This window comes from Cercospora beticola, chromosome 3 (genome assembly GCF_033473495.1).
Source record: "Cercospora beticola chromosome 3, complete sequence".
Lineage (NCBI taxonomy): Eukaryota > Fungi > Ascomycota > Dothideomycetes > Mycosphaerellales > Mycosphaerellaceae > Cercospora > Cercospora beticola.
In genome coordinates, this window is record NC_088937.1 from 3041893 (window position 1) to 3067136 (window position 25244).

At 53.5% G+C, this 25244-nt stretch overlaps 12 protein-coding genes across 12 annotated transcripts; 8 read left to right on the forward strand and 4 right to left on the reverse strand.

Moving 5' to 3' along the window:
• Window positions 1-1663: 1663 nt before the first annotated feature.
• RHO25_005179 (uncharacterized protein) lies at window positions 1664-3679 on the forward strand (the record flags this gene model as incomplete). The annotated part of the gene is made up of 1 exon (XM_023596086.2): window positions 1664-3679. The coding sequence occupies one exon, from the start codon at window positions 1664-1666 to the stop codon at window positions 3677-3679; it is 2016 nt and encodes a 671-aa protein (XP_023456912.2).
• A 1116-nt stretch (window positions 3680-4795) lies between these two features.
• RHO25_005180 (uncharacterized protein) lies at window positions 4796-5408 on the forward strand (the record flags this gene model as incomplete). The annotated part of the gene is made up of 2 exons (XM_023596087.2): window positions 4796-4876; window positions 4944-5408. 2 exons carry the CDS (start codon window positions 4796-4798, stop codon window positions 5406-5408), a joined length of 546 nt encoding a protein of 181 aa, XP_023456911.1.
• Window positions 5409-5907: 499 nt separating this feature from the next.
• On the forward strand, window positions 5908-6814 carry RHO25_005181 (uncharacterized protein; the record flags this gene model as incomplete). The annotated part of the gene is made up of 2 exons (XM_023596088.2): window positions 5908-6023; window positions 6091-6814. The coding sequence occupies 2 exons, from the start codon at window positions 5908-5910 to the stop codon at window positions 6812-6814; spliced, it is 840 nt and encodes a 279-aa protein (XP_023456910.1).
• Window positions 6815-7586: 772 nt separating this feature from the next.
• On the forward strand, window positions 7587-8885 carry RHO25_005182 (uncharacterized protein; the record flags this gene model as incomplete). Its single annotated transcript, XM_023596089.1, has 1 exon — window positions 7587-8885. The coding sequence occupies one exon, from the start codon at window positions 7587-7589 to the stop codon at window positions 8883-8885; it is 1299 nt and encodes a 432-aa protein (XP_023456909.1).
• Window positions 8886-9983: 1098 nt separating this feature from the next.
• On the forward strand, window positions 9984-10950 carry RHO25_005183 (uncharacterized protein; the record flags this gene model as incomplete). Its single annotated transcript, XM_023596090.2, has 2 exons — window positions 9984-10563; window positions 10616-10950. 2 exons carry the CDS (start codon window positions 9984-9986, stop codon window positions 10948-10950), a joined length of 915 nt encoding a protein of 304 aa, XP_023456918.1.
• A 502-nt stretch (window positions 10951-11452) lies between these two features.
• On the reverse strand, window positions 11453-12263 carry TIF6 (Eukaryotic translation initiation factor 6; the record flags this gene model as incomplete). The annotated part of the gene is made up of 2 exons (XM_023596091.2): window positions 11453-12155; window positions 12229-12263. 2 exons carry the CDS (start codon window positions 12261-12263, stop codon window positions 11453-11455), a joined length of 738 nt encoding a protein of 245 aa, XP_023456917.1.
• A 2728-nt stretch (window positions 12264-14991) lies between these two features.
• RHO25_005185 (uncharacterized protein) lies at window positions 14992-17900 on the forward strand (the record flags this gene model as incomplete). Its single annotated transcript, XM_023596092.2, has 3 exons — window positions 14992-15009; window positions 15062-17435; window positions 17485-17900. The coding sequence occupies 3 exons, from the start codon at window positions 14992-14994 to the stop codon at window positions 17898-17900; spliced, it is 2808 nt and encodes a 935-aa protein (XP_023457740.2).
• A 574-nt stretch (window positions 17901-18474) lies between these two features.
• Window positions 18475-19014, reverse strand: RHO25_005186 (uncharacterized protein; the record flags this gene model as incomplete). The annotated part of the gene is made up of 2 exons (XM_023596093.1): window positions 18475-18776; window positions 18837-19014. The coding sequence occupies 2 exons, from the start codon at window positions 19012-19014 to the stop codon at window positions 18475-18477; spliced, it is 480 nt and encodes a 159-aa protein (XP_023457741.1).
• Window positions 19015-19560: 546 nt separating this feature from the next.
• RHO25_005187 (uncharacterized protein) lies at window positions 19561-20143 on the reverse strand (the record flags this gene model as incomplete). Its single annotated transcript, XM_023596094.1, has 2 exons — window positions 19561-19862; window positions 19915-20143. The coding sequence occupies 2 exons, from the start codon at window positions 20141-20143 to the stop codon at window positions 19561-19563; spliced, it is 531 nt and encodes a 176-aa protein (XP_023457742.1).
• A 441-nt stretch (window positions 20144-20584) lies between these two features.
• On the reverse strand, window positions 20585-21137 carry RHO25_005188 (uncharacterized protein; the record flags this gene model as incomplete). The annotated part of the gene is made up of 2 exons (XM_023596095.1): window positions 20585-20919; window positions 20981-21137. 2 exons carry the CDS (start codon window positions 21135-21137, stop codon window positions 20585-20587), a joined length of 492 nt encoding a protein of 163 aa, XP_023457743.1.
• A 1427-nt stretch (window positions 21138-22564) lies between these two features.
• ADK1 (Adenylate kinase) lies at window positions 22565-23531 on the forward strand (the record flags this gene model as incomplete). Its single annotated transcript, XM_023596096.2, has 3 exons — window positions 22565-22718; window positions 22790-22997; window positions 23075-23531. 3 exons carry the CDS (start codon window positions 22565-22567, stop codon window positions 23529-23531), a joined length of 819 nt encoding a protein of 272 aa, XP_023457736.1.
• A 669-nt stretch (window positions 23532-24200) lies between these two features.
• RHO25_005190 (uncharacterized protein) lies at window positions 24201-25112 on the forward strand (the record flags this gene model as incomplete). The annotated part of the gene is made up of 1 exon (XM_023596097.1): window positions 24201-25112. One exon carries the CDS (start codon window positions 24201-24203, stop codon window positions 25110-25112), a length of 912 nt encoding a protein of 303 aa, XP_023457737.1.
• Between the last annotated feature and the right edge of the window lie 132 nt (window positions 25113-25244).

Genomic DNA, 25244 nt, shown 5'->3' on the forward strand with positions numbered 1-25244 from the left:
GCATGCATTCTTCTTCCGCCCATGGCGACCTTCCCAGAGTGGCATTCGACCAATGACAGCACCCGGGTAAATCAAGCAGAAATCACTGAAATGGCATTGGAACGGGCCGCAAGAGGTGAGTGAGGAGGTCTCATCTGTATGCTTTTTGAATCCAATTGCCAGGGTGCTCACGGAGGACGACTCAGATTGCGAGGCTGCTGGACAATGGCTTCGATCTGGGAACAAATCTTGAAGACTCGCTGGTGACTTCTGCAACAACACAACTGGCAGACAGTGGCAGTTAGTGTGAAGCTAAAGCTATGTGCGTAAAGCCACACGCTACGGAGCCACGCACAAGAAAGCCACGCACCACGGAGCTCCCGAAGTCGCGCGCGCCGGTTGGAAGACAAGCAGGGACCGCAGTGTTGCTAATAAGAAGCGAATAGGTCACATGCGAAGGCCACCGAATTTACATTGCGCTCAAGCACGTCCTAGCTCTACTTTGTGATGGTTCGATGAACCTCCTGCATCACACGCAAGTGCAAGTACCACCTCCAACTTCCAGCTGTGATGCGAAGGCCGCTTGACTACCACGATGCATGACAAAGAACAATCTGGCCGTCTAGGTGAGCCTTCACCATCGGTACACAGGTCAGCAAAGAACAGTACCGGTGATTGCACGTCCGTATGGTCTGCACGCTGAAGACCGCCCCATGGCACCAGCAACCACGTGGGTGCCAAAGGTGCATCTAGATTTGGCTAGCATCTTGGCAGGCTCGCTCCATTTACCTATTCGGTCCAGCGTTGAGTTCTGCATTAGCCAGACCTCAGCTGCACTGACCCTCTGTTTGGCGAGTCTTGCGCCACAGCAAGTGAAAGTGCAGCGGCAAGCTGCGTCCCGAAAATTTCATATTATGTCTTGGATCCCACCCACGAGGTTATGCACTGATCAAGGACTTTTGCTCCTTCCCAAATCAAACGCCGATAGCCCTTCGGACGGGAACACTTTTGACAAAATCGTGGACAGCAGCAGTAGCTTGTCACCGGGTTTACTAGACTGCGCGTTTGCTGTATGCACAACGCACACACTGCAGCCTCCAATCGCTATACGCGAGGTGGACTTCGTGTTCTGAGCCGTCCAGCACGCTACTGATCTGCGTTAAGACGCCTACTATTGGACTTAGCGGTGCCAAGAAGCTGCACTTCAGAGGTTGTCCGTGAGCCCAGATTGCATTGATCGGTAGGCACCATCCTAAAGCGGACGGGGCAGAAGTCGGTCGTCCCACAAAGTCGCTGGCGTCGTGCAGTCCACCTGCAGGACTATCGCAAACTGGACCAATAATGTACGAGCAGCAATGCTCAAGCCTCAAAAGTCTGTGGCTAGGCCAAGAGACCGTGGAGTCCACCTAGGTAGCTCCTGGCGACCTCGTGGAAAGTAAGCGCCCACGCGCCTTCTGCGCCTTCTACGCCTCACGCCAGAAGCTGTGTCTAGCACATGCCGGCTCTCGCGGTGGAACGCCTCGACTCACAGCCATCGCTTGCGAAGTCCAACAATGGACAGGGCGTTGACACATGGCTAGATCTGGATGTTGGCAACATCTTCGAGAGTAAGATATATACACACGGTAATGTCGCGTCCACTTCGATCATTCACATCCTTATCACGCATCTAAGTTTTGCAGCCATGCAGCTCCTTGAGTTGGCTCTGTTGATCGGCGCCGCTTCTGCGAACCCTTTGGGTCAGCTCTTTGAACGACAAGCCAACGCAGCATGTACAGCCACATACCTTGCCAGCTGTACAGGAGCAGCAGGCACCTCTGCGAGAGCCTGGTGCACAAACCAAGGATACAATAGAATCACACAAACTCGGACGAATGTGAACTGGAGGACCGTTCAGACTACATCCACGATGTACACGTCTACTTCGACATTCAGCGCACCAACAAGTACCAGAACAGTCAGCTCTGTGAAGACTTCGATCATCACGACTACAACCACCAGCACGACAACTGTTGACAGCACTACGACTATACCTGTTACAGGCTCAATTACAGGCTGCCCTGTTTATATCCCACCACAACCTGTCGCTCCGGAGATTGAGCCACCAGTCGAAGGAGGAGAAGGAGAAGAACCAACGACGCCAGCAGACCCCGCGTGGCAACCTCGTGAAAAGCCAGCCGCCTGCGTGGAGCAATCACGTCATGTTTATACCGATTCCAATGGCGAATCCTACGAGTATATTCGCTGCCCAGGTCACGGCGACTCAACGATCGGTGTAAATCGTGATGCCAACGTGGATGTGTCCAGCTTCGATGAATGTGCAAAATTCTGCCGCTATGAGGACCGTTGCGCGGGCTTCAATTGGGCCACGAACAACCCTGGTACATGCAATGTCGCCGTCGGAGGCGTGGGCAGGCTGCAGACTTTCGAGAACCCCGTCGCAGCGCCTTGGTATTATCACCATCTCGTCGGTAGAACCGATCCAGTTGCAGCACTACCAGAACAATGCACATCCACGCAAGAAGATCACTACGTGGATGTCGACGGCGTACGTCGAACTTATAAGTCCTGCTGGGGTCACGCCGATGCAACTATTTCAAACGATTACCCCATTCGGTATAATCCTCCTGTCGATACGCCCACTGTTGAGGCTTGCGCTGCACAGTGTCGACAGACGAAAAAATGTGCCGGGTTCAATTGGTTGGGTGGAAATAATTGCAATATTGTTGTGGGTCGGCCCGGGAGATGGAATCCGATGCAACCAGGTCAATGGAGATACTACCATTTCACTGGTGAGACGGTAGTAGGACCTACTGCAAACAACGGATCCAGGGCCAATGCCATGTTCAAACGTCAAGCAAGCGGAACTTTGCCCAAGCCTACCTGCGTTCGAGCGACCAACGCCGCTCAGACATCCTCTGCCTGCCGATGTGCGATTCCTACCCCAACTACCACCACAGCGGTGGTTCAAGCCACGTCGACTCGAACCCTCACGATCAATCGCAGCCTCGTTTCCACCACGACCGTTACGCCTACAGCTGTTACAACACAAATCCGCACTACCACCCTCACAAGGCAAAAGAAGCTGGTCAGCACGTCGACTATCATGCACACCGTCGAGTCCATTGTGACACGGACGATCGCGTCCATCCCGACAGGTTTCTACATTGCCGACAACTACGAGGAAGATTCTCGCCACTTTGTTGAATGGCCCGCAGATTCGGATGAGGTCTTCTACCACGTCCAGTACGACTTCAACTCCGCAGACGACGAGTGGGCCCCCACTGTCTTCAAGCTTGACGGCCAGACTCTTAGCGTTGCCGACTTGGACGACCAAGAAGGTACTCTTGAGAACTACGTCGTCGTCGGCAAAAATCACGACGCAGACGGCATGCAAACTGGCAACCCTGACGACGGTGTCCACATCGTCGCTACACAAGGCGGTGGTGGTAATGACGCCGTGGACTGCAGGATCGAAGCGACTGAAAATGATCAGTGTGCTTTGATGTGCACTTCTGGCAGCTATAATGTCAACTCGAGAGACAACGATGGAACTTGGAGTCTCATGTCTGAGGCGACAGAGTACCAGTTCACGAATTATGTGTTTGCTGCTAATGTTGCTTTGGAGGAGAAGAGGAGTGAGTTCCGGAAGAGGGAGATGGAGCTTAGAAGAGCTGCTTCCAAGGCGAAGAAGCGTTGAGTGGTTTGACGTAGAAACGTTTTTGTCGTAGCAATTTTAGCGTAGCACATGCATGGGAGATCCTCTCTTGAGCGAAATATTACGATCTTGATCGCATACACATTTGATTCAAATTCTATTCAGCATCCATGACTGTTCACATTGCACGAGTTGTCTACGACGAGGGACAACAATCCAACACGTTGCGTAGGCTGACTTTAACGTGTTTGATAAGCAACCTGATCAGACAGCCATCCTGATCAGGCCAAATCAGGCCGAAATCTGAGATTCTGAAAATGCAACAACACGACAACGCCGGCAGATATAGTGTTCAAACAAAAGCTAAGAGAGATATTAGGAGTCCTAGGTCTAGGTTTATAGGACAAAGCAATAGCTCGTCTCTGCAACTCCCTCGTTATAGCAGTCCCACTGCTTTTTCAAGGCCTATATCTTGATTTTAAGCCCTACAGTACTATAGCAAGTCCTAGACTCTAGGAAATTTATATTATAATACTCCTCGAGCTACAATCAAAGTACTAAGGCTATAGCTATCTGCGTTGTCGTGTTATCGCATTTCAAAAATCTTAGATTTCGGCCTGATTTGGCCTGATCAGGATGGCTGTCTGATCAGATTGCTTATCAAACACGTTAGTTAGTGCAGAAGCTGTTTGATTGAGTGACCGGGCCCGAATTCAATTCACGGCAGCAGGCATAACATCACCATCTGTGCAACACAACCTTGATGACAGCAACTCAACCCACGACTTTAATGCATCTTTGCTGCAACAGTTGACAGAGCTGTGAGACAACGTTGAAAGTAAGATCGATTTTTCTTGCATCACTCTGCGCTCATGACAGAAGGATCATAGATGTCAATGAATACGCCAAGGAATCTCCACCATCCCACCTCCCTCTGGGTCGCGTGCTTCACTTTGTGTGATGATCCATCAGTATGATGAGCCGTACAGACGCCACGATGACGCCGTACCTGCATGTTGAAGAAGAGCTTCGTCTCATATTTGCGTGCTGCGATTGTAGGATTGCTTCCGTTCATCTTTCCTCTCGACGTTGACATCGTACTGAGCACATTTGAACAACATCTACCAAACCTCATCAGTAATACTTTCACAAGCAATCATGGCAGAGAACAGAGCAGAGGGCAACAAGGGCCAGTTCAGCGCGTCTGCGCCACAGCCTGAGCCGACTATCACCAGCAAGGTAAGAAGCTTGCTGTGCTGAACGTTGCAATGACTTCCGTCCTGAGAGCTTGCTAACATGACCTCAGCACCAACCTGGCAAGATCATTCCAGGCAGCAACGATGCTGTCCCCGAATTCGAAGCAGAAGTTCTCCCAGCGGGCAGTGCCCCACCAAAGAACACATTCGAGCCACAAACAGAAGGCGAGGTCCCTCCAGTCCAGAACTACTACAAAGATGGCGTAGGCGAGGGCGAGACGACCAAGGCCTCAGACACCATCGTGGGAGCAACATCTGGGGATGTGCACCAGGGCCTCGGCAAGCCGGTCCAAGGCCAGACTTCGAAGGAGTTGCATGATGGTACTCATACCAGGGCTGGAGTGGAGGGTGTTGGTGGCAGTGCGAAGCAGGCTACGGTCGATCCTCACGATCCTCAGCATATTAGCCAGCGTGCATTGGATAAGGACGAGGCGGTGGTAGGACGTGGTGAGAAGGCTTCCGCGGAGGATCGTGTGCCTGAGCCCGCGGAGACTGTTGCTGCCGAGAGGAGATAGAGGCTTTCTGATCTAGAAGCCCATACATGGGTCATGACTTGGATGAGCTATGAGTTGTTCGAACCTCAGACTGTAATCAGCATTTGCAGTCCAGTTGATTAGTTATTGCAGTTGCAATGTGATCTTCAGTAAGATTGATCAAGCATTGTCTGCGTTTCGTGCCGGGACCAGATCATCTTATACCATCAGTACTGAGTTCTTCGTGGGCAGCAGTGGCATTGAGTCTTGATGGTGAATGATTGTGTGTGGTTGCTGTATGTGTTTGAACAGCATTGGAAAGAACTCTCTTGGTCATATTTCGTGACCTCTGTCCTCGGTCATAATTCGTGGCGCAACACTTTGCCTCGGCCTGGAGCAGCTAGCGACGGACCTCGACCTCGCCATCGATTACAGAACTAAAGCGCGGTAGAATAGGACGGTAGGTTTGTCTGTTCATTCCTTCTTCTTTCTTGGGCATCCCTCTATCAATACTCAAATCATACCGAACAAAAAGCCCATCATGTCGGCCGAAGCAGACGTCAAGCTCAATGACTTCAAGAACCTCTTCTCGCTGCAAGGCAAGGTAGCTGTCGTCACCGGCGGCTCTCGAGGCCTGGGATTGCATGCTGCGTCTGGGTAAGGGAACCACTCTTCCCATACATCATTCTCTCGTAGCTGGCACTAACGGAAGCGCTACTCACAGTCTCGCTCAAGCCGGCTGCTCCAAAATCTTCATCACATCCCGCAAAGCGAAAGCCTGCGAAGAAGCCTGCGCCGCTCTCAATGCCCTCCCAAACACCCAATGTAAAGCCATTTCCGTCCCCGCTGATATCGCAAAGCCCGGAGAAGTCGAGAGACTCGTGAAAGAGGTAGAGAAACACACCGACAAAGTCGATATCCTATTCGCCAATGCCGGCGCAACATGGGGCGAGGAATTCGATACACACCCTGAAAATGCTTTCCAGAAGGTCATGGACTTGAACGTCAAGAGTGTATTCGTCTGTTCTCAGAAATTCGCACCTTTGCTTCGTAAGGCAGGTTCGATCCAGGATCCTTCACGAATTATCATCACTGCGTCGATTGCCGGTATTGGTGTTGGAACTTTGGGTAAACAGGGAACTTATGGATACAGTGCTTCAAAGGCAGCAGCGCTTCACTTGGGCAAGAATTTGGCGCTTGAGTTGGGACCACAGGGTATTCTGGTCAACAATATTGCACCCGGCTTCTTCCCTAGCAAGATGGCTAGTGGTCTCATGGAAATGAGCGGTGGTGTGGAGAAGCTCGCGGCTGCTAGCCCAAATAAGAGGTTGGGTCACCCTGAGGATATTGCCGCTGCGGTGGTGTATCTTTGCAGTCGTGCAGGCGGGCACTTGAACGGAGCGACTATTGTACTGGATGGTGGTAGTGTGTTGCAGGCGAAGCTGTGAAAGTACGACAGAATGTGTACAGTGACCGATTAACGTCAGATGTTCCTGTCATCTCAAGCAAATTTATGCCGAAAGACATTGCTGCTTCGCCATTCGATCTGCTGACATTTGCACAGGTCATCATGCAACCGGTTGATGTCAGAACTGGCGTTTCTCGCACATTCCGTCAAGCGTTCTTCAGCGTGGGTTGCCACTGTCAGGCTTGGGTCCGGCGAATTGCTTGACTGCCACTCATACTAATACGATTCCATAGGGGAGCAAACGATGGGTTGCCACAGTGGCGCTCTTCGTGCTTTGGAGGCGTACGTCTAGAAAACGTATTCTCCCTTTGTCCTTGTTGTCCAACCTCGACGAAGATCCAGGGCAATTGACATGTCAATATCTCCAACGCATTTCTGATGGGATCATTCACAGATACTGCAGCTGGCGCGTGCAAGTGCAAGTGCACATGCTCGTATCATATGTTAATTACTCGTCGAGGAGCTCGATTGACCACACTCGTGAATGCGAGCGGCGCGAACAAGCACATGCAATGGCACCGGATCGCAGTACAGGCTATTGTCGGAGTGGCCGCGATGCAACCTTCAACTTCGCCCGCAGACCATCCGGACCACGTCCAGGCCAGACTAATCAACTCAAAAGCAGACGATTGCCGCGCGCACTGAATTGATCGGTCGTCTCATCGAGACCGCATTATCGAAGGAGCGTCATTGGGTTGCTGACGGAGATTAAGAGAGCTCGAAGAAGAGGCTCGGCAGCAGAGTGCACGAACATGGCAAAGTTCTTGTTCTATGCGGCACTCCTGGCCATCAGTTTTCAACTTATCGTCGGACTCTCTATTCGCAAAGTTGCCGGGGCCAACAGCCCTGATGCACTGGATGTCAGCTACCACGAAGCTATTGTCGACGGTAAACAAGCCCTATCGACACAGATGATCCGAGGAGTCAACATCGGTTCTTGGCTGGTGCTCGAAAAGTGGATGGTGTCTGGAATTTTCGAGGGCACCAATGCCACTGATCAATACACATTCGACTCAACGCCAGGCGCCGAAGGCAAGCTGCGAACTCATTGGGAGACTTACTTCACCGAAGCCGATGTCCAGAAAATCGCATCGTGGGGTATCAACGCGCTGAGGATACCCGTCGGATACTGGTCTTACGACAATTCCGGCACTCCATACATCGCAGGAGCTGACGCTTACCTGGAAAAGGCCATCGGCTGGGCAAGAGCACATGGTCTCAAAGTCGTTATCGATTGCCATGGGTCACCTGGTTCTCAAAACGGCTTCGACAACAGCGGCCAGTTTGGTAACATACGTTGGCAATCTGGTGACAATCTGGACAAGAGTATATCTGTCTTGAAGGTCATCGCTCAGAAGTATGGCTCCAAAGGATATGCCGACGTAGTGCTTGGACTGCAACTCGTCAACGAACCGGCTTCCTGGGGAGATAACAACTTCGACATTACCAAAGAATGGACACAACAAGCTTACCACGCCGTAAGAGCTGCTGCGACGAATCCAAACCTACTGGTTGTGATGCACGACAGCTTCAAAGGTCCTTGGAGCTGGGTCGACGTCGGACAAGTCTTGAACGGCAATGCTTTGAAAAGTGAGGCAAACTTCGCCATCGACACGCACCTGTACCAGAATCAACAGAATGCTGACTCGTGGCTCAATCAAGACCAGCACATCCAGAAGGCATGCAACTGGACGAAGACAGATCTGCTCCCTGCACAGACCTCACTGCCAGTCTTCATTGGCGAATTCAGTGCTCAGACGAACATCTGCGCGTTCCCCAATGGCTCGACAGTTGCTGGTTCGAAATGCGACGTGGATGGATGCCAATGTTCTTGCAATGTTGACATTGCATATTGGCGGCCCTGGCTGGTGAACGCGACGAGGACGTTCCTGGAGGCAGAACTCGATGCCTTTGAGCACTCGTCTCAGGGTTGGTTTATGTGGTCGTATAAAGGGCCTGGTGCTTGGGGCCTAGACAATCTGGTCAAGTATGGTGTGATTGGGGCGAAAGTCACAGAGAGGATGTTTCCTGGGCAGTGTTTGTTCTCTTGAGCAAGCATCTTGATTATGGTATTCGTTGTCGCGTCGCCTTATCCATAGCCGAATCTGATTGCATCGCATGGCAGATACGCGACCATGTCCTTTTCTTCATTAAGGCAATCCATCTTATAGCATGAGGTCGAGGAGAGGTACGCCCTGGCTGGGCGGGATAAGCAGAGAGAGGTGCGGCAGCTGGGCCAGGTTGGAGAGGTGGAGCACGATTCGAGATGGAGCTTCGGGATTGGCCCGAGACCCTACCACCCATCCCTCGCACCTTCCAAGTCACATGCCACTCGTTCCTCCCACACCTCACATGCTCGTGAATGCCTCGCCGCGCTCGATGCGATAATCAGTCGCTGCACAACTGTTTTGCGAGTTTGACACTGATATTATCAACAGAGTAAGATCACCAAAGTCGTTTGCGACTCGGCAACGCGTCGCTCGTATCTTCCCGAGCCTCACAACAGCGACCGGCCGCTGGCCGCGAAAGATCACCACGTGAGAGGGCTATCAACACGTGAGCTGGAGCGTGAGAAGGGCAAGAGGTATGTGTCGCGCTTCCGTTCGAACCATCCACGAGCACCACCACCGTCGAGCGCCGAGACAGCGTCTTGCACGTCGCTGCGCCGAAGCTGGTGGCCATGCGACGCCGTCGACCTTGCTGCAACGAGCTGCCAGCATCTCGACGACCGCGACCGCGACGACGACGACGACTCGTGCGGTCGGAGATGTCGCGGGTGGAGCGTGCGGCGCAATAGCAAAGGCGACGCCTTCTGCGATCAGCGCTGGCAGCATGAACGGCATCTGCGCAGGATACGGCCTCGACTTGCATGCACAGAGGGTGCTGCGAGTTGCTCACGTCCTCGTCGCGATGTTGGCGCATGACCTCCACCACTCCACCACCTCCTTCACTGCGGTCACATGGACGCGCGACTCTAATCACCATCCAGCTGACTTGTTCTAGACATTCACGAGCTCCTCGAGCCTCTCTTCAGGAACTTCTAGGCACGCGTGGTCCTTCCCGAGACACGGCAACACATATTCCCCTCGCATTCCACGCTGCTTCCATTCGACAGCCCAGTACCACCCCACTTTCCACCAGCGACCACAATGGCCGCTCTCGCAAGTAAGAGAAAGCGCGACACGAACGACCTGCCACAAGCTCGACCGGGTCCCGGGATGAATGCGCACGACTTCGACCAGCCATACAACCTCAATGATGATGACGGCATGAACCAGCACGCCAACGACATGGCCTTTTCGACACTGGCTTCCCACAATGCCAACGTCGGCGACTCCGGCGACCTACACCAAGATCATGGAGATATGCACGCGCACCATAACATGGGACACCAGCCGGTACAGAGCGCGAGCGACACCGCAGCGGCCGCCATGGCGCAATACCACACGATGACCGTACCCCAATCAACAGAGCAGTCATTCTTGAACCAAGCGAACGACCAAGGCGGCGATAGGCCTCAGAATCTGGACCAAGGCAACCTTGGTGGTCAGCAGCGAACATCGAGTTTCGGCGACTTTGACCACAACGTCCCACACGAATTGGCTCCGGCGCCTCCGAATGGAGCCGGATCACCCACTGGAAAGGGCGCAAACAATGGGCAGGGCAACCCGAAACCCCAAGTCGGGACTGAGGAGTGGCACAAAGTGCGACGGGACAATCACAAAGAAGGTGGGTACCGCCCTTGTCTACAATCTAATCGACCATGCTAACCTTTATCCAGTTGAACGCCGACGTCGAGAGACGATCAATGAGGGCATTAACGAGCTCGCCAAGATCGTTCCAGGCTGCGAGAAGAACAAAGGCTCGATTCTTGCTCGCGCCGTGCAGTTTATTACACAGCTCAAAGAGAACGAAACGCAAAACATCGAGAAGTGGACCCTCGAAAAATTGCTCACCGAACAAGCTATTGCCGAGCTTAGCTCCAGCTGTGACAAGCTCAAAGCTGAATGTCAACGTGCCTGGGCCGAATGCGAGCAATGGAAGAAAGCGGCGCAAAGTGCTGGCGTCGGTATCGACATTGACGAGAAGGATGTGAACGACGGCGACGATGTCTAGCAGACGCGTCTCCTCCGTCAGCAGCAGCAGTAGGCGTTCGGGTAAAGGGTCTTGATAGGGACTGCCACGAAGTTCTTGGTAACTATTCTACGCACTAGACCAGACTTTGAGGCGGAGCAACTCATACGCGCAGAGGAGTTGGGACTTTCTCTTGTTTTGGCGGAACCTGCCAGCACAGACATGATCGGCGTTTGGGAATGACGAACGGATGATACTCCAGGGAGCTCGTTTTCTTGCTAGTTATGGCTTCATTATGCCTTTTTGGTAGTGCTGTGTGCGAGCAGCTCGCATTACGAATTTCGAATTGATTGCAATCGCCTGGCAAGTCACTTTTCTAAGAGACTGCTTCTGTACTTTCGATTTACAGGCTGATCAGTGACCATGTTCCTTCCTCAAAACTCCGCGCTGGATGCTAGTGCTGTCCAAAGAATGCTGACCCTAGAGATCATCAAATCGTGACACCGCTCTTTCCTCCATCTAGTAGAGCCAGACAGCAATAAGTCTAGTAAAACGACTCGACCATAGACTCCTTGTTCTGCTGGATCGCGCTCGGCCCCATGCCCTCTCCCAATTTGAACACGGACTCAATCACGCTCAGCTCAGTGGCAGTCGTATCCAGACCTGTGACTGCCATCCAGTCGTTCACGACCATTCCAGCTCCGACCACGGGGCTTCCGCGGTTCACACTGCCAGCCACAAGCGGCACCTGCAACAAACTCGACAGCTCATCCTGATCCTGTATCGAAGTCTTCGGATGCACAATCCCACCCTGATTCGACAACGACATATAACTCCCCGTCAAAACATTATCCGCAATCGTCTGTCTAAAAACCTCCACACCAAGCACATCCGCTATAATTTCTTCCGTCTCGCGTTCCAAGTCCGGGTGTACGAGCGCGACATGATCGTTTGCGCAAATGACGTTTCCGAGCGCGGAGAGGCGTTCTTCTATCCGTTGAATTTTGACTTCGTCGGGGATGGAATTTCGGAGGTGTTGGAGTTCTTGGTCGGTGGTCGAGGTGGGGACTAGCAGGCCTTTTTTGTTGCCTGCTGTGAGGCGCCCGATTATGCGGGTGCCGTTGATGGTGCAGTGGCAGATGGGGATTACGTCTTGGAGTTCGGCTTCGAAGACGGAGTAGAAGTTTTCTGAGGCGCCGACTGCGACGAGGGCGTAGGAGTTTGTGAGGGTGGAGAAGACGCCGACTCTGTTGGTGCGTAGAGGTGTGTGGTTAGTATGTGTTTTGCGCGATGAAAATGCACAGGTGGGGTAGGTCTTACTCGTTGGAGTTTTCGAAAGAGGCGCGGACGGCCATGATGGTGGATGCGGTTTGGGTGTTGCTGAGAGATGCTGTGGTGTCCAATGCGGCGGTCTCAAGTATGTATTTTTGGTGTTGAAGGTGAGGTGCGGTCAATCTGTCTGCTGTTCTTGCGATTGAGCTGCGGCGATGAGGTCAGATTTTGAAAGGGCTTGTGGCGTTTTCAATTGGGAAGGCCCGTTCGACTCATCTTTTCCGCACCGCAGCCACAGCCACAAGAATGAATCACCCCCGCTCGCTCACAATCACTCATCGCTTCCTACCGCGCTAGAAACTGCTTCGAAAGTGAGTCACAGAATGGGCAATACTCGGCTGCATCTTTCGTGCTTGCCAATGCCATGCGAGAGGTAGTTAGCGACGGAAGCATTTGTTCCGCTTCCACCGCTGCAGGCGTTGCATCGCGCATTGGACTGGACCCAGACTCCAGAGTTGCAACTTCTGTATCGGAGGTTCACAGCTCGTGCAATGCCACGCGATGTATCGGCATGCGCTGCCGTTGAAGCATACCGCTACCTGCTCTGCCTCTGCAGACTGTTGATGATAACCGAATTGCAGTATAGTCCCGAAGGTCTTCCCCAATGGCATGTTCAAAAGGACCGATGCTCTGTGACAGCCAATGCCTCCACGACCGAAGCCCTCAACAATCGTCCCGTACAGACGGTGATCCTGTTTCGGCAATGCCGCACCATTGCGATGACAGGGCCCGCGAATATGGTCAGTATGGGCAAGCACGGCCTTAACACCAGCGGTTGCAATGTGAACAGCTACAATGACTCGCCGCAGTCCTGTCTCCTTACTCCCTTTCGCAAGCAACGGTGCCTTTACACTTCACAGAAACGGTCTCATGCTTTGCGAGAGGAGTGACCGCTATCTGCGCAAGGAACTGTCCATGTTCTGTGCACAGGGGATGCCTTGGACAAGCGGCATGCCAACACGGTCAAGGCATCACGGTGGCGTTGTGCACACTCTTGAAGCACAACGCTAAACCCGTCCGTTCGACCATAGTGGTATCAGCTTCCAGATCTACCCGTGCACGTCCAACTTCTGAAACACTCTCGATGTCCTGTTGCGGCGTGCACGGTCGCCGTCCATGGGCCTGGGAGCAACAGCAGCTCGGGAGGTGGCATTCGGGTATTCGAGTGGACCACGAAACAGGCCTGACGTGCAGGCGGGCACTGAGGTGACGCCACAGCAGCAAACAACCACATGCTTGCCCCAACAATCGATGATTGAACACACGCTCGCACGCCATGTGCGATAGAAGGCTTTCCCATCCAACCTGAAACATGTCATGGAGTCGCGAGAGTTCAGCAGTCGACGAGTTTCGGACCGGACAATCCCACGCTACGGATGACTTGCAGCAATCGGACTTTGCCCTGCACGCCACTAAAAGGAGGGGGCCGATCCGCGGAGAGGCTGCAATCTAGTCTAGGCGTTTACTTTCTGTCGTGCGACTCCACGACAGCAGGTGGCCTCGCGCCATAGGCGAGTCGGCGAGCGGAGGGTTGCGCGCGAATGAGTCGGCTATGAAACAGCTGCAGCACCAGAATGCCACCATCTGTGCTCACCGACTCCTGCCTTGCTGCGGCAAGCTGGAACGTCTTTGTGCGGCCGGTGGAGGTGGGAGATGGGAATGGCCGGCAAGGCGGTTGCTGGTATGGTATGGCAGACGGCGGGACACGGGGTGCTGAGTGTGAGCAACCGCGGATCGACCAACACGTATAATAGCAGACTGTCGAATGATACAAGAGACAGACTGTGAGAAGTGGTGAAATCGGAGGTTGCGCGCTCGGCAGAGGCGTGAGGCCCACCGTGGCCCGCGCGGCGCCTCTGGCTCTAGCGTTCGACCCTGGATATCGCTGGTGGAGGAGCCACTCCACGTAGAACTTACTTGCGGGCGTGCGAGGATACTCTTTCTCTTATCCCAGAGCCGCAAGCTGGCTTGTCGTTCCGCCCTGCCTGCGCTGTGCGTTTGCCTTCTTCTTCCTCCGCTTCTCTTCCCTCGCTTGCCTGTACATTCATCAACAACAGAGGCGCATTCCGGCGCATTTCCCAGCAGCGCGATCCCTTGCAGCCGCGAGCGTCGCCCGACGACATATCAGCCAGTGCCTGCCTGCCAGCTCGCCCTCTTGCGCGCCCTTCCCTTCTGATGCCAGGTGCCTTGAAATTAGTCTTCACTCGCGGGAGGGATCAGGCATTCTGCACATAGTCTGCACTCCCCAATCACATATCGCCGCCTCCCAACTGCTATTGCACCGCTGGCCTACTGCGCTGCTGCTGCTGCTGCCGTTCTTCAGCTCCACCACCACTTGTACATGCCCTCGCACGCCGGCCCAGTGCTCAGACTGTACCCTCGCGCGCGGCAGAGTACGTATTCTCGTCCGATCTGCCAGCTACTTAGCTTGTCGTGGCCGGTCCACCAGCAGGAGCTGTCTGCCTGCCTGCCCGCCGCCCGCTTCACGAATCGCCATCTGGCGGCTTGCTGACTGCCCGAACCTGCACAGCGCACCAGCCCACCTGAGGCACTTTGATCGCATTTCGATTCGCCCACGACACGCGACCGCTCAGCACAGGACAAACTGTAGACTACCGCACCACCTCTACCTCCACCTCAAACGATATATCTGACGATCTTCACGGCCAACCATACATTACCCACCCTTCTCGAACATATCTTTGTATAATGTCTCATGGTGCAACGGGCACCGCCAACACAAACACCAACATGGCGTTCACGAACGCAGTAAGCTTTCCTAACTCGCAGCATGTCTGGGCTCAGCTGACCTCTTGCGCAGGCACGATCGTTCAACAGTGCCAGAAGTACAACCACAACCGAAAAGAAATCCAACACGAACGGCATTGTCAAGCCAGCTGCGACAGGGAACACATGGGGCGGCACCACAATATGGAGCAGCGGAGCAAATGGCTTCGCGATGCCCTCACTAGCTCGAGAGAATTCCTCGTCGCGTGAGCACAATCCACAACCATTGGCAGCCAAGGCTGCTGAGGACATTGAAGGAAAGACTGGTTCGGGATCGCTCGTGGAGTCGTCGATCTCCGAGGACTATGCGAACAGATCGTGGGCCAAGCGTGGATCCATTCCTGGTCGTACTCTATCGAGCGGGCTTCCAAACGACAACATGCTGTCGCAACAACGAAGTGGGAGCAACGCCGGCTTGCAAGCCATGTCCGGCGCGAGCCAGAATCTCATGGGCTTTGGGACGCGGCCACCTACGATCAATCTCAATCAGGCAGGGCAGCCTCGACCGCGATACAGTTCCGCTTTTGAAATGAAGAACGACTTCAGCGTGCGCTCCAGCGAACAGCCGCCATTCAACGTATATACTAAATTCGACCGACCGATCGATCCCTCGCACCGGAAATCCGAGTTCGCCAACGGCTATAAATCTTCTGCCACACAATCGCCCAGCGACGAGAGACGGCCTCCATTCTCTTCACAATACAATCGCAATGCTAGTATGCCTGCCTCCCGAGACGGCAGTCTGCCATCATCCCGCGGAGCAGAGGAGCCTCCTTCCTTCACGCGCCCAGACTATGGCAGATCGTCACAACGCGCCACACCGAACAACTCGCGCGCTCCCTCGATGTCATCGGGTCGCAACGGAGCTTACAATCCTTATTTCAACGTCGAACACGTCGCCTCGAACATGCAACAGTTCTCATTCAACGGCGAGAACCGATCACCCGCTACGTACAAGCCGATGAACGGCTTTCAAGGTTCGCATCCAGTAGCTGGTTCACGACCAAGCACGCAGGCTGGCAACAACTTCTACCACAACCATGATGACATTGTCGATGAAATAGATCGGGCGAGCGCACACTACCTTGACATGGAGGACTATGCTACGGCCCCACCCGCCAACCACTTCCCACCTTCCTTGGCAGAGAGATATTTCAACGCCGCAGGCCCAGCGGAATTTCGACCTGGTCAACCATTTATGAGTGGCGCAGCTGCCCGGTCTCATGATGTCTCTGCCGCCTTGAGGTCACCTTCTGAGTGGTCGGGCTTCTGCAATGGCGTTCAAATGGCGAGTCGGAGGTCTCCCGCTGCCGATAACAGCCAATACATGAGTGCTCACGTTCAGCAACTGATGGCTGCCCAGCTTCGCAACAATCCGTATGCGAGTCTGTACAATCCTTATGCCTTACAGATAAACCCACACTTCATGCAGCTCATGCCGATCAATACCATGGGGCTCGAGGTGCCAACGACGCCTCGAGACAGCCCTATTGGCGAAAGTGTTCAGAGCGCACTCATGTACGAGTTCAAGTCAAATACGAAGAACAAACGATGGGAGCTACGTGACATCCGTGGTCACGTCGCAGAGTTTGCTGGAGACCAACATGGATCACGATTCATACAGACGAAGCTGGAAACCGCCAACTCTGATGACAAGGATATGGTCTTCAACGAAATCGATCCCAACGCCATACCTCTCATGACAGACGTGTTCGGCAACTACGTGATTCAGAAATTCTTTGAGCACGGCGATCAGCGACACAAGAAGCGACTGGCCAAGATCATGCATGGCCAAGTCCTGAGTCTGTCTCTGCAAATGTACGGATGTCGAGTGGTCCAGAAGGCCCTCGACCACCTACTTGTCGACGACCAGACGCCCCTCGTCCTCGAACTTGACAACCACGTACTCAAGTGCGTAAAGGATCAAAATGGCAATCATGTAATCCAGAAGGCGATTGAACGCTGCCCAGCTGCCAACCTCAATTTCATCGTGGCGGCGTTCCGAGCCCAGGTTCAGCATCTTAGCATACATCCCTATGGGTGCCGCGTCATTCAGCGATGCCTCGAGAAGAGTGATCTACCAAACCGAGCCCTGGTAATGTCAGAACTGATGCAGGGAGTCAATGCCATGGTATCTGACCAGTTTGGCAACTACGTCGTGCAGCATATCGTCTCTCATGACCACGGCGAAGGTAAACAAAAAGTGCTCACCATCGTCGCACAAGGCCTCGAAGGCTACAGCAAGCACAAGTTCTCCAGCAATGTGGTCGAGAAATGTCTGGAGCGCTCTGATGATGTGTATCGGAACAGCGTCATGACTAAATTGCTGGACGACAACGCACGACGAACGGAGGGTGAAGGCGTTCTGCTTGGCATGATTCGCGACAGTTATGGCAACTATGTGATCCGTGAGTATGCGCCCGATCCACATTGATGCATTTGCTGACAATATCGCAGAGAAATTCTTGGATACCCTTGAAATCAACGACTACTTCGTGTTTTGCGATCACCTCCAGGCACCTCTTCTGCAAGCCAAGCGCTCAGGAGCCGGCAAGCAAGTCCTGGCCATCGAGAAAAAAATGCACAGATTTGACCACATTCAACGGAATGGCAACAGCAACCATAGCGGCCACTATCACATGCAATCTGGTCCGGGCTATCACATGCCCATGCAGATGCCTATGACCGTGGCGCCATATGCCAGCAATTACAACTCTGCCGCGACGACACCGCCACCACTCACGGCGGACACGCAGAGTCTACAGAGCTCATGCCTTCCCAGCATCAACGGTGATGCTGTCGAAGGTGCTGCTGCGAGCAGAAAAGGCAGCGATCCATCAAGCATGCACAGCATTGATGGTGTACACAGGTGACTATTTTCATGACCACAAAAAAGGGGAGAGACTCTTCACAACTACTTAGGGAGAGGCGCAACTTTCTGGCTGCTAGCTATATCTGCATATCGAAAGGAGTATTTGGCGGGCGTACAGACGAACAGAACATTGGACGGAATCTTTTAATATTATGGCAACACCATGTCCTGGACGAGACACAGGGAGTACACCGACTAGAAGGGCGACGAAGTTCTTTTTGGTTGTCTTTTTCTTCTGGGATTTGGTTTCAGGTCTTCTCTGTATGACTTATGATTGGAATATGAATACCGGAAAGCAAGCATTGGAACGTCACAGGTGATGGAATCATGGATGGATACCCACTGTTATTTGTATGAACTATGTACTGAGCACAATCGCTTATGAGCACAAGTTTCGTTCTTTGGGGTATCTCTTCAACTTGTTGCTGTAGACTGGTTGCTTACTGTCTACAGCCATGTCAGGCACTGAATGAGCTCGATAGCATTTCCGGACTTCGGCACTTCGCACTTTTCAAGAAGCAGCCGTCTCACACAAGCCGCTGCCAGCAATCAAGGACAGAGTGGTCATCCCAGGTCTAGCGCTGCGCAGTGCAGTAGTAGCTGTTGCCATCTCCAGTGATCGACCGCCAACCATTTGCCGGGAGCTCAAAGCTAACCGATTTGGTCTTCATCATCTCAGTCGTCATGGTAAGCAGTTTCTGGAGCGCCTTCGCTTCGCTAGGAGCATCCGGTCCGCGGAGCAGAACGCGTCGGCTACCTTCAAAGATGACCAAAGCACTGAGAGTTGTACCGACGCCCCAAGTGATCACATCGAAGGTGTTTTGCTGGTGGATATTGGTGCCAGTTGCAAGAACTCGGTGGAGACACTTAGCATTGGCTGCGATTCGATTGCATCTGTTAGCAATTGTGTTGCCGGTGTCGCTCGAATTTCACTTACAAAGGATCTGGCGGTGCATGCCGGCAACATCGAGCTCGGGTTCCGGCTTCTCGTCCTCGCCTTTCTTCGCAAGGGCGGCAGCGACCTTAGCCTCGACAACTTTCTCCATCGACTCGTGGATGGCGGCCACGACCTTGTCGCCGATGTTGGACAGGTCGATGGTGATATGAGAGGCCATCTTGGATCTAGAAAGGGGTTAGCTATGGGCAGAACTGTGGAGATATGCTTCGAGCGACGTACCGTGGTTGGAGTGATGGGCTGGCTTGTCGAAGACACCTGGATGTCTGAACTAGTGACAAAGTCGAGTTTGGAATTTCTGTTGTGGGCGACGGAACGCTTTGACCTGGAGCGAAAGAACTTTTCAAGCAAACAAACAAGGGCGTAGAAACTTCCTGAAGAGCGCCTGTTGGGCTGTTCGGCTTCATGTCTCACTGAGCTTCACCTGGACTTTGTCTTGGCCGTGGAGGAGAGGGGCCATGGTACGACGGTGATTCATTTTGAAAATTCGGAGCGTCTTGCTTTCTGGCTTCTAAGCTTGTTCCGGAACTCGTTCATTGCGGTCTCCAGAGAGTCCCGCTGTTGAGTGAGCACCGATAGTCTCGCCTCTTCATCGTCTGCGACGGCGTAGTAGTGGCTGCTGCCCTCCCACCTGCCTCGCTTGCAGCGGTGGCCTAGTCAGAGAAAGCCAGCCCACTCGTATGGCAGCATCTCGCTCGTCATCTCTCTAGCGGTTGGCTGTGTAATAGTAGCTGTTGCCTCTACCACCAACCAAACTCCAGTCATCGGCCGGGCGGTAGAAGTCTGACCACTTCTCGTGCATCAGCTCCCTTGTCATAGCAAGCAGCTCTTGCAGTGCCCCCAATTCGCCTTGAGACTCTGGGCCCCGAAGTAGAACGTGCATGTAATTCCCGTTCATGTAGCAAACGCACCCAGAGACTTTCGCGCCGGTGCCACTGGTCACTACGTGGAATGAGTGGAGGACGGCGTAGCGTCCTCCGAGCAGCTGGTAGAGGAAAGGGGCGTTGGCTAAATACTCATTAGCGCGTGCCTCCCTGGGCAAGATTCACATCTGACTTACCGATGATCTGTTTGCGCATGTATTCAACTTCAAGCTCTGGTTCCAGTTTCTCGCCTTTGTTTGACGCGGCTTTCATGGCGGCAACGACCTTCGCCTCAACCATCTTCTCCACCGACTCCTCCATGGCAAGCGCGACCTTCGCCTCGATAGCTTTCTCCATCGACTCGTTGATGGCAGCGACAATGTTGTCGCCCATGTTGGACGAATCGCTGGTGGTTCGGGGAGGCATCGCAGCTTAGAAATTTGTCAGCTGTAAGAAGCGCTGCAACGTACGTTGCGGTCGTTCAATTCCGGCTTGCTCACGGTTCGCTTCTGGAGGGTGTCGAAGGACCTAATGTTTGGATCGACGAGAAAGTCGAGTTGAGTTTTGGCCGTGCGCGTGGAAAGTGTTCGCGCAGGTAATAGGCCACTCGGCAATACGGCAGTGTTGGAGCAAACACGATAATGCATAGAAGATCTCTGAGGAGCGCGCATTTATTATAGCTCTTGGCTTCATTTCTCACTGAGCTTCACTTGGCCCGGAACCATTAGACGGGCTCGCAGCAGGAGGACCCTCCATCAAGGGAAATCACCGCATCTTGCATTTTGGCTTCTATCCTTCGTTCCCGGTCGCATAGCGCAGTCGGCAGCGTGCGGTGCTCAAGTTTCCAGTGCATGTCGATGGTCATGCCTACTCATCGTCTTCGTCGTGGCTGTCGTCCACATTGGTAAAGTAGTAGCTCTTTCCCTGCCCTTCCAACCTGACTGCCTTCCAGCGGTTGCCTGGCGAATAGAAGCCAGCCCAATTGCGACACAACAAGTCACTGGTCATGTTCAATAGCTTCCATAGCGCATTTGCTTCTCCTTCAGCATCGGGGCCAAGAATGAATACGCGCCGTGACTTGTTCCTCGTGAATACAACGCTGGCAGATACCGAGCTACCAACTCCTACGGTCAGAACCTCGAACTTTGCCCCTTCCACCACATCGTCACCCGCCAGCAAAGGGTAAAGATACTCGACGTTCGCTGTGTCGGCATCATACATTAGCTAAAATCTGCATCACGAGTGTAGAGGGTGGCAACTTACCGAGGATCTGATTGCGCATGCCCCCAAAATCCAATTCGACCTGAATCTTCTTGGAGGCGTCCGCGATCTTGGTGGAAACGAGCTTCTTCAAGGAGCTGTGTATGGCGGCGGCAATCCCGTCGACCAGTATGGAGAGATTGTCGCTCAGAGCCGGCATCTTGGGTTCGAGAAAGAGCGAAGTTCAAGGAGGATTGGAAGAGGCTGCCTTCGATGCTGTAGTCGTTCGAATTGCACTGAAGCGCCGATTATTTTCATTACAGAACTTCACTAAGCCCTGTTGTGCACAGCGACAAGTTCAACCAGAGGAGAGACCGCTCGACAAAGCGGCCAACTTCAAGCAAACAGAGAGATGTGCAGAAAGTTCCTGAAAGGGCGTGTACTGGATTGCGTTTGTTGAAACTCGTCTTCGCATCTCTCTGCGGTTTATTTGGACTTTGTTTCGAAACATACGAGGGAGACAAGGTCACATCGTAAGAATTCAGAGCATCTTACACATAGGTTCCTGTACTCATGTCTACTCGCCGTCGAAGTCATACGTGTGATAGTAGAAGTTGGTCTTGCGGTCGCAAATTTTTGTCCATTTAGTGCCTGGTCTGGAGATGTCGAGGTCTCTGATCGTTCGATTCACCAGCTGACTTGTTGGTCTAGATCTGAGAAGCAGTCAGCTCTAGCTACAAGACCTGCGCGAATGAACTCCGAGCGCTGCACCAGAATTCGCGCTTATCCTTCCCATCGTCATGCGATTGGGAGCCGAGAGTCTAACTCAGCGTCTGTAAGGAACTCCACAGTCCTGCGAATGATGGAGTGCTTCGGGCTGTGTATGAAAGTCTTCCGTGGGGCAGTACTGCTTGTCGGGCAGATGGAACAGGATGGGAAATTATGAGATGAGATGCCCTGTACATTGACCTCGAGTCCGATCAAACTTCGCTTCGACTTCGTCTTGTTCTTGAGTCCGGATGAACAAGACATGGCCATGGCTGTGGCACTTCGAATCGATATCTTACATGTTGGCTTCCGAGCCTCGATTCCGGCTGCTACGGCCTTGCGCGTTGAAGCATTGCATGAAACGTGTTCACTTCTTTTGTACAGGCTCCACGGGCACGTATAGATCCCGATAACATCGCAAAGTCGATGGGAAACATGTATCCCTCATGGCTGGTCAGCAGGCAATGATGGCTGAGCGTTCTGGGACCGGATGCGACTGGAGCCAACGTCTTTTTCTTTTGCTGGAGCTCTTTTCGTCGCCGGGCAATTTGGTGTCTTCGATATAGTAGCAATAATACTTTCAGAGAAGATGGGACTTGTCGTCTAAGGCCAGTAGAGCCAAGATGCGATCCAATGTGTCCACGATAATGTTGGCGCGTGGGTGTATTGCGGCCGGAGGGAAGGAACAAGTTTGAGCGAGGTTGGACTTCAGGCTGGTGCCCTTGGCCGACGTCGCCGAGCAGCCGAACTCTCAACACAGCTGTGTCGAGCTCTTCCGGCGCATTTCTTTCCACTGCCGACCACGTTCTCCCTCTATTTTCCGATTCCTCTTCGCTGCACCTCGCTGTGGTTCGGTGATTACCTGGACCCGTATACAAGATGTCGTCGGAACAGGTCGAGGCGCTCAAAGCCACCGTCGACAAGCTAGAAAAGAAAGTCCACGACCTCGAGGCGCGACTGTCAGGGAACCCAGCAGCAGGTACCGCGAACAGCGATGGCATGCGCATGATCTTGATTGGACCTCCTGGAGCTGGTATGTGCAGGCAGAAGTGCCAATGGCACTCGGAGGGCGAGTATTCGCCAGCGGCTAATGTTCAACCCCAGGCAAGGGCACTCAGGCGCCGAGAATCAAGGAAAAGTATGGCTGCTGCCATCTGGCTACCGGCGACATGCTTCGCGCGCAAGTAGCCGCAAAGACCGCGCTTGGCCGAGAGGCGAAGAAGATCATGGATGCAGGAGGCCTGGTGTCAGACGAGATCATGATTGGCATAATTGAGAAGGAGCTCGAGAACAACAAGGAGTGCAAGGGAGGGTATGTGGAGGTTGCCGATGGCACGCTGGTCGGCCAAAGCGAACACCAGGGGAACTCATGCTGACAGAATTGGACAGATTCATTCTTGATGGTTTCCCTCGCACAGTTCCGCAAGCCAAGAAGCTGGATGAGATGTTGGCGGCCAAGACGCAGCAACTGAAGCATGCAATTGAACTGCAGATCGAAGACAACCTGCTCGTGGCTCGCATCACTGGCCGCCTGGTGCACCCAGCCTCCGGACGATCATACCACAAGATCTTCAGCCCGCCGAAGAAGGAGATGACCGATGATATTACCGGCGAGCCTCTCATTCAGCGATCAGACGACAACGAGGAAGCCCTCAAGAAGCGGTTAGGGACATATCACAAGCAGACCGCTCCAGTCGTGGACTACTACCGCGCTACCGGCATCTGGAGAAAGATTGATGCCAGCCAGGAGCCTGGCGCGGTATGGAAGAACATGCTGCAGATCTTCAACGAGAGCGAGGGAAGCGCGTCTGGTGGACTCATGGGCAAGCTGGGTCTGAGGAAGTGAGGGGATTTATCTTTGTGAAGCACCACAACGGTCCACGATGGCGGCTAGAAGCCAGCGACTGCGGACCGGATCTGCCGTAGCCGGAATGGGCAAGAGTCTGCTCAGAGGCCAAGCATTTCAGTGGTTCGTAAAATGTGGCGCGAGGTGTGCATAGAAGCTGTGTGGCTACAGTGTATCATAGGGAGCGGGCATTGTACGGATCACCTAATTCCATAGGGTTTTACCACAAAAGAGAGATACGAGAGTCGCGATTGCCTGATGGGAGCTCCTTCTGTGATCGATGTCGCGTGGCCTGCCTGCCACTTCGACATCCACGCTCGTCTCTGACTTCTGGTTTACAACATCTCCGCGCTGACAATTGCACAGCAATGCCCTCCTCTAAAGCAAGACGGCATTACGGAGTGGATCTGCACAGATATCTGGGCATCGAAACGCCTCCTAAGACAAACGCGCAGGAGCGCGAGGCAAGTACAAACGACCTTCACTTCACGACAGCTCTCTTCTAACGGCTCTGCAGCTGCCACCTGATGTCGCTCCACACGTGCCACCGCCTCCACCTCCACCTCCCTCTCAATCTTCCATAGGTCATCGCCTTCGCAATTCTCTGGCCAGCCTGCTCTTTGTCGTATTCACGCTGGAGACGCTTGCTAACTCGCATGACAGACAGCCATGACTCCATCCGCCAACCGCATACTTGACCGCGACCATGAATCGCCCAAGGGCATTCGACGCCGCGCCAGCAAGACACATACACCATCTTCGAAGGCTTCCACGTCGCTCATGGACCGCACCAATACCACGCGGACACGATCAAACTACACCATGACGACCACAAGCAGCACGCCAGGCGTCGGAATGACAACTTTCCTTCCTGAGATGAACAGCACTCCGCCGATGCCCACCTTCCAGAAGCCAGACATGGAGACGCCGACCCCATTGCGCAGAGAGCGACCAAGAGAGTACGCCACTCCTTCACGTACACAAGGCTTAAGACGCCCGGACACACCTCGCGCAGAGAGAAGCATTGAAGACCTGTTCGTGCAATCAGCGCGGAAACCTCACGTGCCATACTCTACCACCCCACTCATCGATCGTGTCCCCGGCACACCACCACTGCCTCGCAACTGGGGCCGTCGACAAGACCGAGCGATCTGCATTCTCGACGCGAGCAATTACAGCTTGGGTGGCATTGTGGCCAAGATTCGTCACGTCTTCCCAGATCTGGATGGCACCTTGACACCAGCTATGGTCGACAAGAGACTTCGGCAGTTGGATCAGATCATTGAGATTGACTATTGGGCTGTTGGATTGGCAAAGAATGAAAAGCAGCAACGCAAGGAGAAAGCGAAACTTGAGGAGGCAGAAGCGAAGAGACTTGAGAGCAGTAGCATGTTGATGGGAGGTAGTGCCAGAGGTGTTGCTGATGAGGCTAGGAGTGAGAAGGAGGATCTTGTAAGGGCTCAGAAGAAGTCGCGTTCGAAGGAGAAGGTCATCGATGGGAGCAGAGTTGATGCGGATATGGAAGCTCGGGATCCGGTCGCAAGGGGGTTCTTGTCAAGCTTTCGCACACAGATTGCATGAGCTTGCTTCTACTTGACTTGGGGCCGACAATGAAACGCCATGATACAGCCACAACGACTTGGGGGCAATGTCATCAACAAGGCAAAGCACTGCCTTTGACGTAGGAGTTTGGCAATGCGGGTCGAGTGATAA